This window comes from Staurois parvus, unplaced genomic scaffold (assembly GCF_062004578.1).
Source record: "Staurois parvus isolate SC_StPar_1 unplaced genomic scaffold, SC_StPar_1.0 ptg000379l, whole genome shotgun sequence".
Classification (NCBI taxonomy): domain Eukaryota; kingdom Metazoa; phylum Chordata; class Amphibia; order Anura; family Ranidae; genus Staurois; species Staurois parvus.
In genome coordinates this window covers 536,346-552,653 of record NW_028318175.1, presented here as the reverse complement: position 1 = coordinate 552,653, position 16,308 = coordinate 536,346, and the positions used below count along the sequence as shown (strand labels likewise).

The following is a 16,308-nucleotide window of genomic DNA, read 5'->3' as shown; positions in this document are numbered from 1 at the left end:
AAATTTTGAGTATTTTATTTTATATAGCATTACATAAAAAAAAACCCAGTGGTGATTAAATACCACCAAAAGAAAGCTCTAAAAGATGGCTGATCCCATGGTGCCCATATCTGAGAGGATGTCTCCAGTCTATCCCAAATGTTAGCCATCAGATGTTCTATCTTCCTATTTTCCATAATCACATCCAGTAGGTCTGTCTGAGACAGGACAACAGTTTCCTCCAGTGGAGAGGGATAGGTCTCATACCTTCTGTTAGAATATGGGCGGTCATTTTTTTTGAGGTTTTGGGTATATCTGTGAAAGGGAGGCCAAGAAAATTGAAGACACGGTCCAAATGGAGTAACCCTCTGTCAAGGTCCTACCTTTCTTCAGAGCTTGTGCATCTCCATGAGCTGGCATCCATCTTGGTTTTCTGCAAAGCATGGTGGGAACCTTTATGCCTTCAGGCTTCTGCGGCTCCTCCTCAGAAGGGTGTGGTTGAGCACATTTAAACCTGCTGTCTGCAAGTGTGCTCTGCACTTGTGTCCTGTATGTTGCCCTGTTGCAAGCTCTTGTGTTGTTCCCATTGCTCTCCTGGTAACCGACTCGGCTTGGACAAGACTACTCTCTGCGTTAACCCTTTATCTGACCTCCCGTTGCTGAACCCGGCCCGTGACCTGAGTATTCTTTGCCTACCGTCTAGTACTGTCTGCTCCGTTGTTATTGACCCGGCTTGTCTGACTACTCTACTCGTGTTCCCATCTAGCTCCCACCAGCTGTACGCCATTGGTGGCAGTCGTTATCGCAGCTGGGGTCACTCGGGGGCCGCGACCTGGTCTCGGGCTGCGTCAAGTCCATCCCCACCATCAGGGGCCCTGGTGAAGGGTAGCCTGGGGCTTAGACTCCGCGCCCTGAGGGACTCTGGTCTGTGGGTAGTGGCTGTCGTCAGTCGCAGCGTGACCGTACCATAGGCCTGCCTGCCCATTCCAGCGTTCCTGCCCTGACACCCTCCCTAGACTTGACACAGTACATCTTTTACCTTTTACCAGAAAGGCCGAATCAGAGGGCATAGCCAGAATATATGAAAGAAAACGCCAACTGATTGTCTGCATCTGCAGCACATCTTGGATTCAGAGGGTTTATAGGAGTGTAGAACCTCAGGTTGAAGCATACTGGAGGGTTATTATTACTGATTCCATTGTCAAAGCACCTTGCTGGATCCCGGTTTAAGCACTTGACCTCTGGAAGGTTTTACCTCCTTCATGTCCAGGGCATTTCTTGCTATTCGCCACTGCACTATTTTAACTGGTAAGTGAACGGTCATGCAATGCTATACCCAAATGAAATTTATATCATTTTTTTCACACATATAGCGCTTTCTTTTGGTGGTATTTGATCACCACTGGGTTTTTTATTTTTTGCGATACAAAAAAGACCAAAATTGGGAAGGGGTTAACATCTAGGGGTGATGAAGGGAATAAATATGTACCCAACAATGTGTAATGTGTGTATTGGAACTCAGACCGGGGATCTTCCATGATTAGGTTCCCCCTGCGCAGTTGATACCCGCCCAGACTGGTGATATCCCCTTCAGTAATAAAGAGAAGCAGCCCGTTCCACTCCAATATTGATATGGATAATGCAGCCAGCTCACATCACAAATATCAGTAAACCTCATGCTTTGGGTGTACAGGGCCCTGATGATGTCACGTGACAATGTGACGTAACGCGTAGGACGTGAGCGTGGTGACGTATTTCCGGCACGGACGCCATCTTGCTGCACCCAACTAACCCATGCAAGTACACCCATAGCATGAGGTTTACTGCTTGTTTTATCTGATGTAAAGTGAGTGGGCATTTGGCTGCTATTTATTTTTAAGAGATATTAAAACTGATTTACACTATGGGAGGTCTTTTTTCTATCTTTGCCCTATTTGTGATGTGAGCTGGCTGCATTATCCATATCAATATTGGAGTGGACCGGGCTGCTTCTCTTTATTACTGAAGGGGGATATCGCCAGTCTGGACTGGTATCAACTGCGCAGGGGGAACCTAATCATGGAAGATCCCCGATCTGAGTTCCAATAAGCAATTTGGCCCTTATAAGGTCACTTCAAGGAGGTGAGGGGGCAATTTAGCCACACATGGATAATTTCCAATCGGTGGTTATGCATCCACAGTATCACTTGCACCTAAAGCTCTTGGAATACTTTAGGTGTTCACGCACCTTTGAACTTTTCCTTCCTTTTTTTGGACTGTTTTATGTAATTATTTATGTCTAAGGGTTGTTGATGCGATTGTATTTTATCACACTCTTTCATAATTCTTTATTGATGTAATTTCTTGGAGTGTTATCACGGCACCTGTCACCATTGTGACATTTAGGGATCCACTCAGTGTCACTTGTCTGTATGTATATGGCTTAATTTAGCCATTGTGGTCACTACTCATGAGTATATTGATCCCATTTAGGGATTCACTTTATTATTATTATATTACACGTTTACCTACTCACTGTAATCCCTGAGAAGATCAATTCACTGATAAGGTATTGTGTTATTTATTCACTGTATACATTTCTTTGCTATTTTTAGATTTTTCTTATTATATATTTATATGATTATTTCCAGGGTAGCGCTGCACCAGTTTATTTATTTGTTTCCACTTGTTGTATGGTTAGGTGTTAGCAGCTCCCCCTTATTAGAATTTATTGCTTAAATAGTAGCGCAGGAGGTCCCTATTGTAAATGTGTGTATTATGTGCTGCTTTTACTAACAGATCTTTGTTTCTCATCCCTGCTTTACAGGAGTAAGAACCACAGATCGTTCTCTGTGTACAGATTGTCCATCAAGACAGAACTCTAGGCTGTGATTGGACACAGCTGATCAGCAAGTCTCAGTCCTGAATTGTGTCGTGGAACCAGTCGGACATATTAACAGACTCTTGTTATGTACAATCACAGCAGGTGTCGGTGGTGGGGTCTCGCATGTGTGCGCCATAAACCCAAAAGCAGGCAGTGACAGACCAGTATGTCGCTTTGCCTGCACGGCCCGCCTCTCCACAGTACATTGCAGGCGGGTGGTCCATAACTGGTTTTGGTGCCGTTGCAGTGTTATTCTGGATTACGTTAGCAGTTTAGTTTCCTCCGTCACAAGAGATCCTGTACAATTGTCATCACTCTTTTTTGTTCTAATTTTTAGGTGATTTTCAGGTTCGAAGGTTGACCGTTTCTAGAAAAGATGTTCCTACTGAAGCCCTTAGAGGAGAACATGTCACCATCCCTTGTCTGCTGTCTGGTGTCCCAATACCACTGAATCTAGAGAAACTATCAGTTATCTGGACTCTCAGATTACAAAATGGAACTGAACGTGAGGTTTATGGTTTTCGTAGTTCCCGCCATAAGTCGTCGAGGCCCAGATCTCACATGCATGACAAAGACCTCCAACAAGGCAATGCCCGTCTTTCCATATCCAACATTCAGATCACAGATGAAGGGAACTATCGCTGCTTTGTTATCTTCACTCCAGATTCTGACTTCGCTACATCTACTCTGCAAGTATCAGGTACACTGTGAGATCCGCAAGGAAAGAGAAAAATTAGCTACACTAGACAGTGCCGATAATGCATTTATTGATAATGAAAGGAATAAAAATAATTATACTCACACATGGGGGTTGACTTACTAAAGGCAAATAGGCTGTGCACCATACAAGGTGCAGTTGCACACTACAAGTGCAATTACTCCAGAGCTTTGTAAATGAGATAAAGATTGACTTTGCAAGGAATACTCAATCATGTGCAAGGAAAATTTTAAAAAATCGCATGATTGGACAATGGAAGTCAGCAGAGCTTTTGCTCATTTATTAAGCTCTGGAGCAACTGTTCTTGCAAAGTGCACAGTCTATTTGCCTTTAGTAAATCAACCAATAGTGCATGGGTCATTCACAAAGAGCTGTCTTCACCAGGTGTAAAATTGTAAAAAAATCTGGACTCCCTCGCTACTATGTAGTATGTGGGGATGAAGAGTCCAGACTGCAACCCGAGCAGCCATATAATCCAATAATGATGAAAATATAAAAATATACCTTAAGCGCTTACTATGGTCAAAAAATTATTATATTAGTACGGTAGCCGCTAGTGCACACAGCCTGTGTCTCAGTAGGGAAAATAGTGAAATAGTGTATTTGATAATTAGTGCTGCGCTTCATAATCACATGTGAAAAAAAAATAAATGAATACACCAAAATATGAATACAAATTAATTGGAATGAAAATAAAACATATACACACACACACACATATATATATATATATATATATATATATATATATATATATATATATATATATATCCCTTAACACAAGAAATAAAATATAAAAAATAAGAATTAAAATGTGAAAAAAGTTTGGTCTATCTGCACTTTTGGTCCCAATAGTATGGAGTCTGAAGCTCTCTGTGTGTGTGTGTATATATATATATATATGTTACATCTTTTTTCTGTAAATATTTTTATTGCACCCTTTTGACCTTTTAGTAATCTTACTTTCTGAAAATTTTTAACTGTTTCTAAAGCTCTTTAATGCAAACTAAGAACCCCTGTCTCTGAAGAGTGCTACTGTGTGTGTTTAAACCTCTGTATATCCTGCCTGCTGTGACAGTGGTTTACAGACGATTATTCAACATCATAGTGTTATTGCTGATATTGCTGAGTTTCCTCTTTCTCTTTACAAAAAGGAGGTGGTGGCAGTGTGAAGGGTTAATTGTGTAATTAACCTGACCCAGTAACAATCGCTCCCAGGATGCAAGTACACAGATTTTGGTCCATTAGCTGGAAAATCTTTGTGCAGGGTGCAGTTGGTGAGAAGGGCTGGGGTCTGACGCCGCGACCGTCACATAAGCGTCTGTATGCACACTGTCACCGCAGGCAGATGTATGCAGAAGTTTAAAAAGCACACAGTAGCGCTCTTCAGAGACAGGGATTCTTAGTTTGCATTAAATAGCTTTAGAAACAGTTCAACACTTTTCAGAAAATAAGATTTATTACTAAAAAGGTCAAAATGGTGCAATAAAAGTATTTACAGAAAAAGATGTAGCATATATATATATATATATATATATATATATATATATATATATATATAATATTAGTACAGAGAGCAATAACACAGCAGGGAGATAACAGATGTTTAGAGAGGTAGAATACTTGCCGTCAGCCTTGGTTTAAGCAGATTCAAGGGTCCTGAACAAAAGGGTGCCTTTTCTCCCAAAGTTGGTTCCTGATGTTAAAAGGGAGATCTCTTCATCTTACTGCTCCAAGCCTGACAACCTCTTTTTTAGGAACTCAGCAGGATGTCTCCTTAAAGCAGAGAACCAATCACCTCATTTGGGGAGGGATGTTTTAGGCGGGGAACTCAGGCTGTGACCAAATCCCTCCCAAGTTATACCATGGTCAATAACCTTCCCTAGGTACATGTAGCAGCCTAGCCATTAGTAGATTAATATGCAGAATTATATCCTGAATGTCCAGACATCAAATATGCCATATCTTACAATTTCAGCTAGAATTATATGCTTTCTGCTCTCCTGTAGACTTTAACTAGGGGTGTAAGATATCAGGCGACTCGCATTAAACTGAGCTATCCGAATACATGCTTTGTTTCATTGTAATTATTTCTTATCTTAAGATATAAAATTATATGGAAAAGTGGATTTTAAATGTGATGTCTGTTTTACGGCTATCTCGGAATGTCTTGTGTTCAGTGAAGGTGTTCCGTTCTCAAAACACTGACTATGTGTGGCTCTAAACGGACAGCTAAACCCTTATCAGAATCTCCAGCAAACAGAAGCCCACTGCTTGTGTTGTCTACCAAAGAATCCAACTTTATTTTATAGGTGAAACTGAAACACAATACAATGACAGCATATCAGTATACATAGAATAACTAGTGTAACATAAATGACAGATGACACAGAAGAAAGGCACTTACAGGTGATGATGTCTCAAGCCCCTTGGGAGAGAAGCAAGCACACTGCATCCCCAGTGAATAGAAGTCTAAAATGGCTGACGAGCTTCCTAAACCAAGAGTCACTTCCTGTCTGAGAGCTTACATATCCAGAGGAGAACTGCCATACATGTCTGCCACTAGATGGCAGTGGTTCACTACATGTCCCATATAAGTAACTTCAATTCAATTAGCCTGTGAAGGTAACACACTCCCTGCCTGATATAATATATTATATCACTGCCCATGCATATCTACTGTACAGGGAAAACACATAAGAAAATACATTCTGGCCTAGATTGGTAACATAAACTAAAACATGAGTCCACAACATATCAGGGTCTTTTGGCTATGGTACTTCAAGCTTATGGCCCACATGAAGAAATAGTTTAGTCCATAAACCCATCTTCGGATTGGAGTAGCCGCCCAAGGCCAAACTATCTCCAACCCCAATTGTAATCCACAGGATGGAATTTAACTCAATGGCGAATGTCTCGCCTGAACGCTATCAGTGAGGAGCTCTCTGCTATGTATTGTGCCAGCTACACAACAGAAATGCTATTCAAAGGAGAACAATGACATCTGAAACTGGTCTAGTATACACTTTAGCAGTCCCTTGTTTTGTCACTTTGACTTCAACCTTTCTGACATTACCATCTTTACTTGGCAATGTATTTGTGACAATTCCCACAGGCCAGTTGTTTCTGCTTTCTTGACAATCTTTCAATAAAACAACATTTCCATCTTTGACGTTGGGACTGGTCTCAGTCCATTTCTTGCGACTTTGTAAGGTACACAGGTATTCTCTCCTCCATCTCTTCCAAAACGTATCAGCCAGGCATTGGACTTGTTTCCATTGCTTTACATGAAGTTCTGTTGTACTAAAGTCCCCATAAGGGGCCGATAAAGAGTCTACCTTTTGGGTCAAGAGCATGGCAGGTGTAAGAACTGTAGGATTATCAGGAGTATCTACAGCTGTCTGATACAGAAAAGGTGGACCTGAGAACCATATAGAGTTCTGAAGGCAAGCTATCTGTGTAGGCCTGGTAGCATAATCTGCAGGATTTTGTCCTGAGGGTACGTAGAACCACTGCTCTGGACAGGTTGTTTGTCTGATCCTATTCACCCGATTGGAGACATACAAGAAGAATCTCTTTGAAGTGTTGCAGATATAGCCTAAAACTGTTTTACTGTCTGTAAAGAATTTCACGGCATCTAGGCTCAGGTCTATCTCGTCTCTCACTAGCTCATACAGTTCAACCGCTAGTACAGCTGCACATAACTCTAGGCGTGGAATTGTATGTGCCGGCCTAGGGCTCAGTTTGGATTTTCCCATTACGAATCCAACATGACAGACATTTCCTACATCACTTACCTTCAAGTAAGCGACTGCACCTATTGCTATAACAGAGGCATCTGAAAAGATGTACAGTTCTCTCTTGCAGGCCTGTGACAATGACACAGGAACATAACATCTGGAAATTTGAAGACATTGTAAAGCTTGTAAAGACTCTGTCCATTGGACCCACTCATGGAGTCTCTCTTGTGGAAGTAAGGCATCCCACTCACTTTCTCCACTTGACAGTTCACGAACTAAGGCCTTACCTTTTATGGTGACTGGTGCTACAAACCCGAGAGGATCATAAAGACTGTTCACAGTGGATAGGATGCCTCTTCTTGTGAATGGCTTTTCTGCTAAAGAAACCTGAAACACAAAGCAGTCTTTATCTAGATCCCAGCTTAGGCCTAAACTCTTCTGTAAAGGAAGGGTGTCTGTTCCCAGGCACAGGTCTTTGAGATCTTTAGCTCTATCTTCTGTGGTGAAAGCTTCCATGACTTGTTTGCTGTTAGAGGCAATCTTATGTAGCCGCAGATTAGACTCCGCCAGCATCTGTTTTGCTTTGTTGAGAATGTCGACTGCTCCTTCAGGTGTGTTAGCTGAAGCAAGTCCATCGTCTACATAGAAATGTCTCATCACAAAGTGTTTGGCAACTTGACCATAACATTCTGCACCTTTCTGGGCAGCTTTGCGCATGCAGTATATGGCAACAGCAGGAGACGGGCTGTTACCAAAAACATGTACTCTCATTCTGTACTCTGTCACCTCTTTAGCTATGTCATTATCCTTGTACCACAGGAAACGCAGGTAGTCACGATGGTCCTCTCTCACTAGGAAACAATAAAACATCTGTTGCACATCACCTGTGAAAGCAATAGGCTCTTTCCTGAAGCGTAAGAGGACACCCAGAAGTGTGTTATTTAGATCTGGGCCACTCAGTAGTACATCATTCAATGAAACACCTCCATGTTGAGCACTGGAATCGAACACAACTCTTATTTGGTCTGGCTTGTGTGGATGGTAAACGCCAAACATTGGCAGATACCAGTGTTCTTTACCTTCATCCAGTGACGGTGCTACTTCGGCATGATTATTATCAAGCATCCTTTTGATGAATTCTGTAAAGTCTTTTTTCACTTCAGGCTTTCTTTGCAAGGTTTTACATAGTGTGTTCAGGCGCTTCAAGGCCTGCTCTCTGTTACTGGGTAAGTAACACCTTGGTGTGCGAAAGGGTAAGGGAGCTACCCAATTGTTGTTTTCATCTTGGAAAGTCTCTTTATCCATGATATGGAGAAAAGCTCGATCATCTATAGACATTGCTTGTTTGTTGTCATCTTTTGTTCTCTGGAATACTGAGTTCCCTAAAGTGTCAGACTCCATGCCACTACTAATGTCTCTATTGTAACTAGAAGGAAAGTCACAGTATGGTTTTGGGATGTTAAGGGTTTCTTTCACAACAAAGCTGTTTTGGCATGGACTTAGAAGGGATGTGCGTCCATTCAGTAGCACAGATGTCTTTGACGTATTGACACTGTCAGGCCGATGTACTGCTCCTAGACAAACTTCTCCTACTATGACCCACCCTAGGTCAAGTCTTTGGGCATAGGGGGCATTAAAGGGCCCATTAATTTGTTGGCGTACCTTATGTACTTGTAGAATGTCTCTCCCAAGAAGTAGAAGAATAGAGGCATCTGTCTGGATAGCTGGAATAAGGTGAGATATTGAATTGAGATGAGGATGATGACGGGCTACTTCTGGTGAAGGGATCTCTGTTTTATCATCCGGTATCATATCACACTCTATCAAAATGGGAAGTGAGAGATGGACTCTCTTGTCAAGAGACTCAATAGTAAAGTCAGTAGCTCTTCTTCCTGAAGTTTCTATCATTCCTGCACATGTCTTTAGGGTGTATGGGATAGCACTTGATGTAATATTGAAGGCATCGAAAAAGTCTGACCTTGCCAGTGACCTGTTACTCTGTTCATCCAGAACTACATACATCTTAACTGCCTTCTCCTTTTTCCCTGTGGGGTACACTGTTGCTAGGCAGATCTTGGCACATGAGCGTGGACTTGTACTGTCGCCACAGATTTCAGTGCATTTGGACATTACTGGGGTAGCTGAATTATCCTTTTGCTCCCTGCCCTCATCTTTCTGCTCTTCAGCGACCTCTAGTGGTTGATGCAATGTATCAGGGTGTAAAGCTGTGATGTGTCTGTTACTGCCACATTCTGAGCAATCCGCTTGTATTTTGCAGTCTTTTGCTAGATGCTTAGTGGATCCACAACACTTGAAGCAGATGCCGTTTTGTCTAAGAAAGGCTATCCTTTCCTTGATGGGTTTACTTTTGAACCCTTTGCACTTGTTTAGAGGATGGGGCTTTTTATGAAGTGGGCAAAGTCTGTCAGGACCTTCAAAGGTGTTTACCTTGTAGCTGCTTGGACAGCCTGGGTCCTCAGAGGGAACCGTTGTCTTGTGGGCGATCACTGAAGTCCTATTGTAGGATCTAAGTGGCTTTTCTGCCTTTGGCAGTTGACTGCTGGTGATGAAGGAAAAGCTGGGATCACACCGGATCCTTGCTTGCTGCTGTACAAATCTAGAAAACACAAAGAAAGGGGGGAAGGGGACATCATATTCTTCTTTGTATTTGGCTCCAACACTCACCCATTTTTCTTGCAGGTTGTGAGGTAGTTTCTCCACCATTGGCTTAGTACCGCTGGCGGTATCTAAATGTGCAAGTCCTCTTAAATAGCCTTCTTCTTTGGCACACTGGACTTCCCAAAGAATATCACCCAGCTCTTGCAGTTTCAAGTTGTCTTTGCTGTTTAGCTTGGGAAAAGACTCAAGTCTTTTCATTAGAGCACCTTCAATTGCCTCTGGTGATCCATATCTTTCCTCTAGCCTTTGCCAGGCCATATCAAGTCCTGCTGGAGGGTTAAATATATGTACCCTGCGCATCCTTCTTGCATGTTCTGCTGACTCCGTCCCAAGCCATTTTATCATCAGGTCCAGCATCTCGGCTGCTGATAAGCCTAAGTCTTTGACTGCATACAGAAAAGAAGACTTCCATGCCCAGTAATTCTCAGGGCAGTCATCAAACTTGAGAAAGCCCGAATTAACCATTTCTTTACGGATAAGATATTTAGTGACATCTTGTGTACTCTGGTGTTTGGATTGCTGTACTAAGGATTCATTTTTAATCGCTCTGGTACTGCTGGCCTCATCGGTTTGTTTTCGTACGCTCAGGGGTTCTGCTGGTCTTGGTTTAGATTCAGCTGATTCTGTATTGGTTTGTTTTTGTACACTCAGGGATTCTGCTGGTCTTGGTTTAGATTCAGCTGACTCTGGATTAGGGAACTGTTTTGTTGCATTGCTGCTTGAATGTTCTTGGACATACTCCCTTGTGCGTTCTACTGAGGAGAGGGGTTTCTCAGGCACATATGGGCCTTCGTGGATAGATCCACTTCCATACCGTTCCATTTCGGCATAAGCTGCGGCCTCTGCTGCGGCGGTGGCGGCTGCACACTGACGCTGAAGAATATGCAACTTTGCTTCTTGTTCTGATTTTTCTTTTTCTTTCTCTGCTCTTTCCTTCATAATGGCAGCCTCTTTCTCAGCGATTTCCTTCATAACGGTGGCCTCTTTCTCAGCGATTTCCTTCATAACGGTGGCCTCTTTCTCAGCGAATTCTAGCTGAACACGAGCTGCCTCTGCTTTGGCGCGAGCTCTGGCTAAAAGGGCACTTGCTGATGAAATCTGACTGGACCTTGCTGATCTAGACGAGTGTGAGCGTGCATCATCTTGCTGGACACTTGACATGCTCTCCCTGCCTTGATGTGTCCCGGGTGGCTGATCTTCAGCCTTATACTGTCTTCCTGATCTTAGACTCATTCTGTCTGTGCAGTGACTCCTATCTCCAGGCTTGTTGCGCTGCACCTTTTCACTGTCTGTGCAGTGACTCCTATCCCCAGGCTTGTTGCGCTTCACCTTTTCACTGTCTCGTTCTCAAAACACTGACTATGTGTGGCTCTAAACGGACAGCTAAACCCTTATCAGAATCTCCAGCAAACAGAAGCCCACTGCTTGTGTTGTCTACCAAAGAATCCAACTTTATTTTATAGGTGAAACTGAAACACAATACAATAACAGCATATCAGTATACATAGAATAACTAGTGTAACATAAATGACAGATGACACAGAAGAAAGGCACTTACAGGTGATGATGTCTCAAGCCCCTTGGGAGAGAAGCAAGCACACTGCATCCCCAGTGAATAGAAGTCTAAAATGGCTGACGAGCTTCCTAAACCAAGAGTCATTTCCTGTCTGAGAGCTTACATATGCAGAGGAGACCTGCCATACATGTCTGCCACTAGATGGCAGTGGTACACTACATGTCCCATATAAGTAACTTCAATTCAATTAGCCTGTGAAGGCAACACAGAAGGACTGGTTTATAGTTTTTCGATCTGCTCTAAGCAAGAGTCTCACAGACATACTGCGCCCAGGCTAATTGGGGTTTATAACCATGAAGCTATCCTGCTGTGCCTGATGGCTTGTGAACTCAGCATACATACAGATCACATTCCTGAGGGGGGGGATTGGAGGGAGAGAGAATGATACAAGATGGGGGATCTGTAGCAAGATGGATGACCGCGTCCATCTCTGTACGTACAATTGCTACAGGCTACAGCGCGGTTGTCCAGTTCTAGGAGGGCGTCCATGGACATCCTCCCAGAACGGACCCCCTGTGCTTTTTTTATGCTCTTTTTTTGTTTATAGAGCAACAAATAAAAACCCCAGTGGCGATTAAATACCACCAAAAGAAAGCTCTATTTGTGTGAAAAAAATTATAAAAATATCATGTGTACAGTGTCGCATGACTGCACAATTGTCATTTAAAGTGCAACTGCACTGAAAGCTGAAAATTGGCCTAGGCAGGAAGGGGGTGAAAGTGCCTGGTAGGCAAGTGGGTAAAGTAAAAAAAATAATTACGAAAGTTCCTTTAAATATCATGCCTGGGGGTCCCCTTAAACTACCTGAGAAGTTGCACATCCGTACAATGTATAGAACCTGCTGCAGCAGGACTCACACCGTAACCCCTCTATTCTTGACGAGTGCAGGATTGGATCCTGCTGTAAAAATTCTAATTATATGCACTTGTCATACAGGTGCAGAAAAACTGGGCCTTGGGTGTTGGTGGTGCCTGAACACTGTAACTCCTCACAGGTACTCTTGATGGGCACAGGCATGGGTCCTGCAGTTAAAAATTGTTAACTATTCCAGAAAAATTGTAAAATAAAATGACATGCACTTTGAAACAGGTGCCGAAAAATTGGGCTTTGGGTGTTGGTGGTTTTCTAAACCAAAACAATTGTTGGAAGCTAGCAAAATCATAGTTAGTCTGGCTGAAAAAAGACAAAAGTCCATCCAGTTCAACCATAGAAAAAAAAAAGTTATAATCCTACACCCACAGTTAATCCAGAGGAAGGCTGGAGAAATCAGGATTCAGAAATAGGATAAGCAGTCTTCAAGGGATCCCTAAGAAATGTAATCAGTTACATCAGCATCAGGGGCAAGATGGTTGCTGTTGATCCAGGATTGATTCATTTTGATAAATGTTAGCTGTTCAACAGAGTCTGTGGACAGATGCACTCTTATATGTCACAAAATCTCCAGCAGCACTGAATGTCCATTCCGAAAGAATGCTGGATTCAGTAGCTCGATGGCGTATTGAGCAAGCTCTGGCCAGTGATCCATCCTCAAGACCCAGTAACCCAGTGGATGCTCAGTTGGAAAGGTCTCCAAGTCTGCTCTTGCCCCTAGATAATCCTCCACCATATGATGCAGATGCTGCTGATGGGTGCTTAAACCTAACAGCCCTGGGCGCTGAGGACTAAAGAACTGTTTAAAGGCATCGGTCAGCCGGGCGCCTTCTCCACCGCTCTTCCTTTGACAGAACAAAGCCCCAGAAACACGTTTTCCAGGAAATGGTAACCTCCCATTGTCTGAAAAGGTATTACACAATTTTTTTTAAGGGGTCCTCAAGCTTTTTCATCCTCTGATCCCTCTGCGAAGACTCGATGAGCTCTTGTAATATGGATCAAAAAGGGTTGCCAAACAGTATTGAATACATCTCACCCTCACTGCTACCATCTCCCTACTACTGCTCTCATCACCTCCTGCTGATACTTCACTCTCCTGCTGACCCAAACACCAGGACTGGAAGGCATGTGCGCTCGTGTACATCCCGCTCCCATGTTACTTTACTCACCCTTCTTCTTCTCCTAACCTCTGGGAATATCTCCGCAAACCCTGGTCCTCCAGTATCTCACCCCCACACCAGACATCCCCTTTCTTCCAGGAATAGCTGCAATCCCCTCAATTTATTATCAGTCCCCGTGCTCCCAAAAACCACCCTCCCTTTTTCATGTGCGCTCTGGAATGCCCGCTCTGTCTGTAATAAGCTCACCTCTGTCCATGACCTTTGTCTCCCGCTCCCTTAACCTACTAGCAATTACAGAAGCCTGGCTTCAAGCATGCTTGTCTCCAGGACTTCTCCAGAGCTTCCCCAATCCTCTGGAACTCTCTACCCCAGTTTATCAGACTATCGTCTACTCTGCTCACTTTTAGGCGATCTCTGAAAACCTCTCTCTTCAGGGAAGCCTATCCTGTCCTTATGCAGGCTTTGCAGATCAGGGAGCCCATGCAGAGTATGTTTGAGGAGGCAGGAAACTCTGAGTCCTCCGGGTCACTGAGGATGACATTGTCAAGAACTACCTCCTCTCAGCCATGTATTACTCCTGTCTGAGTTTCTGGAGACTGAAAACCGCCCCTTGAAGATTGCTGTATGTGATCTTCTACTATCATGATGCTGCAATCCTCCTTCTCATCTTCCTCCACCTCCTGCTGTGTGTTCTGTGACCCTGCAGGAATGGTTTGTGCATAAAAGGGGCCTTGAGAGGATAGGAAAGCCTCCTCTTCCCCCATCTGTTCTGCCTCAAGTGCCCTATCCATGATTCTCCAGCAGGAAGACTAGAGGGATACAGTGTCGTGGCTCACCATCCTTGTGACCCCCTTAAATGGTGACAGGACAGTGCATGCATCCTTTATCAGCAACTATTGGCATGGCAAAAAGAAGCCAAGCTCCCCTGAGCCTGTCCTTGTGCCATATTCACACAGGTGCTCATTGATGGCCCTCTGCTGCATGTGCAGCCGCTACAACATTGCCAAAGTATAGTTCCATCGAGTGGGCATGTTACAGATGAGTTGGTTGGTGGGCAGGATGAATTCCCGTTGAATTTCGGCCAGCCAAACACTGGCCGTGTATGACCACTGGATATGGCCACAAACTTTTCTGACCTGCCTTAGAAGATCTTGACAGTCTGGGTACCTGTTCAAGAAACGCTGCACCACCAAATTCAGGACATGTGTCAAGCATGGAACATGTGTCAAGTGTCCCTGTTGGAGGGCGGAGAGCAGGTTGGTGCCATTGTTGCATACAACCATTCCTGACTCAAGCTGCCATGGCGTCAACCACCTCTGAGCTTGCCCCTGCAGAGCTGACAAAATCTGTGGCTCCTGTTCCCTAGACAGACAAGCTGAAGCATCTTTTAGCCTGACTACTTGCGTAGCCCCTTGAACACTTACAGGGCACCGCTGGTTCAGACAACAATTCAGCAGAAGAGGCCATAGAGGCAGAGGAAGAGGAGGGGGTGGAGCAAACAGATGTGGAAGAATCACCACTAGCTTTTTGGAGGCGTGGTGGCAGAACAAGCTCCAGGACTGGACCCTGTCCTACATCCTTCCCAGCTACAAGCAGAGTTACCCAGTGCGTCGTAGAGGATATGTAATGTCCCTGCCCATGCCTGCTGGACCAGTAATATGGACCTTGCTGCTGACATCTCTGTCCAACGAGGCCAAAAGATTGAATATATGTACAAAATGAGCAGTAGATCTATGTGGGTGGAGCAGCTAGCATGAAAGGCAATGACCTCAGAACCTTCTTTATGCAATATATATATCAACATGCAGTGCTAAAATGAAGTCTAATCCTAAATCATTACCAATAACATAAACCCGTATGGCATCCGGATATATATAACGTCTCTTGATATTTAAAGAAATTATTTTATACAACACTCTGAATGTGTGGTGAACTCATGAGTCTTTCACAGGTCAGAATAGCAATGGTGACATTGGTGGTACGTATAGGTGTAGATTATACTCACCAGATAGCGCTAATTATTGCGCATATGAATTATGATACATGGGTCAGCTGCAGTTGGACATCTAGGGTACGGATCGTCTGATGGACAGCCACAGGAATTCCGGCCTATCAGCCACTCTTCCAGATAATAGCAAAGCGATCAGGATCCACCAGAGGGAGCCAGAGATCAGAATGTCATCACAGATCTTTAACCCAGCATCAAGGAGTATGTAGTCTACACAAAATCCACCAGAGGGAGCCGGCAATAAAGATGTCATCCAGTGGTCTCCTTTTAAGAGGTAGGCTCATAGAAGAATCTATGTTGATATATATAAGGCCAAAAGATTGCTTTCCACATGATGGTACAGAGCTGGAATGGACTTACATGAAAAGAATTGTCTTTTCCAAACCTGCAACTGTGGTACAGCACATTCTGCAAATTCATGGAAGGGGGCAGAGTCCACCAGATGGAAAGGCAGCAGTTGTAACGCTAGCTATTTGGCCAGGCTAGCATTTAGACACTGAGCATGTGGATGGGTGGGACAGGTTTTTTTTTTTACGGTTCAGCAACTGGGGTGGCGAAAGTTGCCTGCTGAAATCAATAGGTGGTGTACTGCAATCAGATGGGGTGCCAGGACCTGTGGCACTCACTGCTGTACCATCACTCCTCTCAGTGGAGGCTGTTGAGAAGACCTGACATTATACAGTAGAGGTAGAGATCCCAGATGAGGAGCAAGAAGAAGTCTGCACTTTTTTCGGATTTGGGTCATTCAGGTGCT

General features: G+C 43.8%; 1 protein-coding gene across 1 annotated transcript in view; it reads left to right on the top strand.

Moving 5' to 3' along the window:
* Window positions 1–16,308, top strand: part of LOC149456053 (uncharacterized) — a 140,367-nt gene that overhangs the window by 27,916 nt on the left and 96,143 nt on the right. The window contains exon 2 of the mRNA XM_089685530.1: window positions 3,180–3,542. Within this exon, the coding sequence (XP_089541656.1) occupies window positions 3,180–3,542 (363 nt within the window). The remainder of the gene's footprint in view (window positions 1–3,179; window positions 3,543–16,308) is intronic.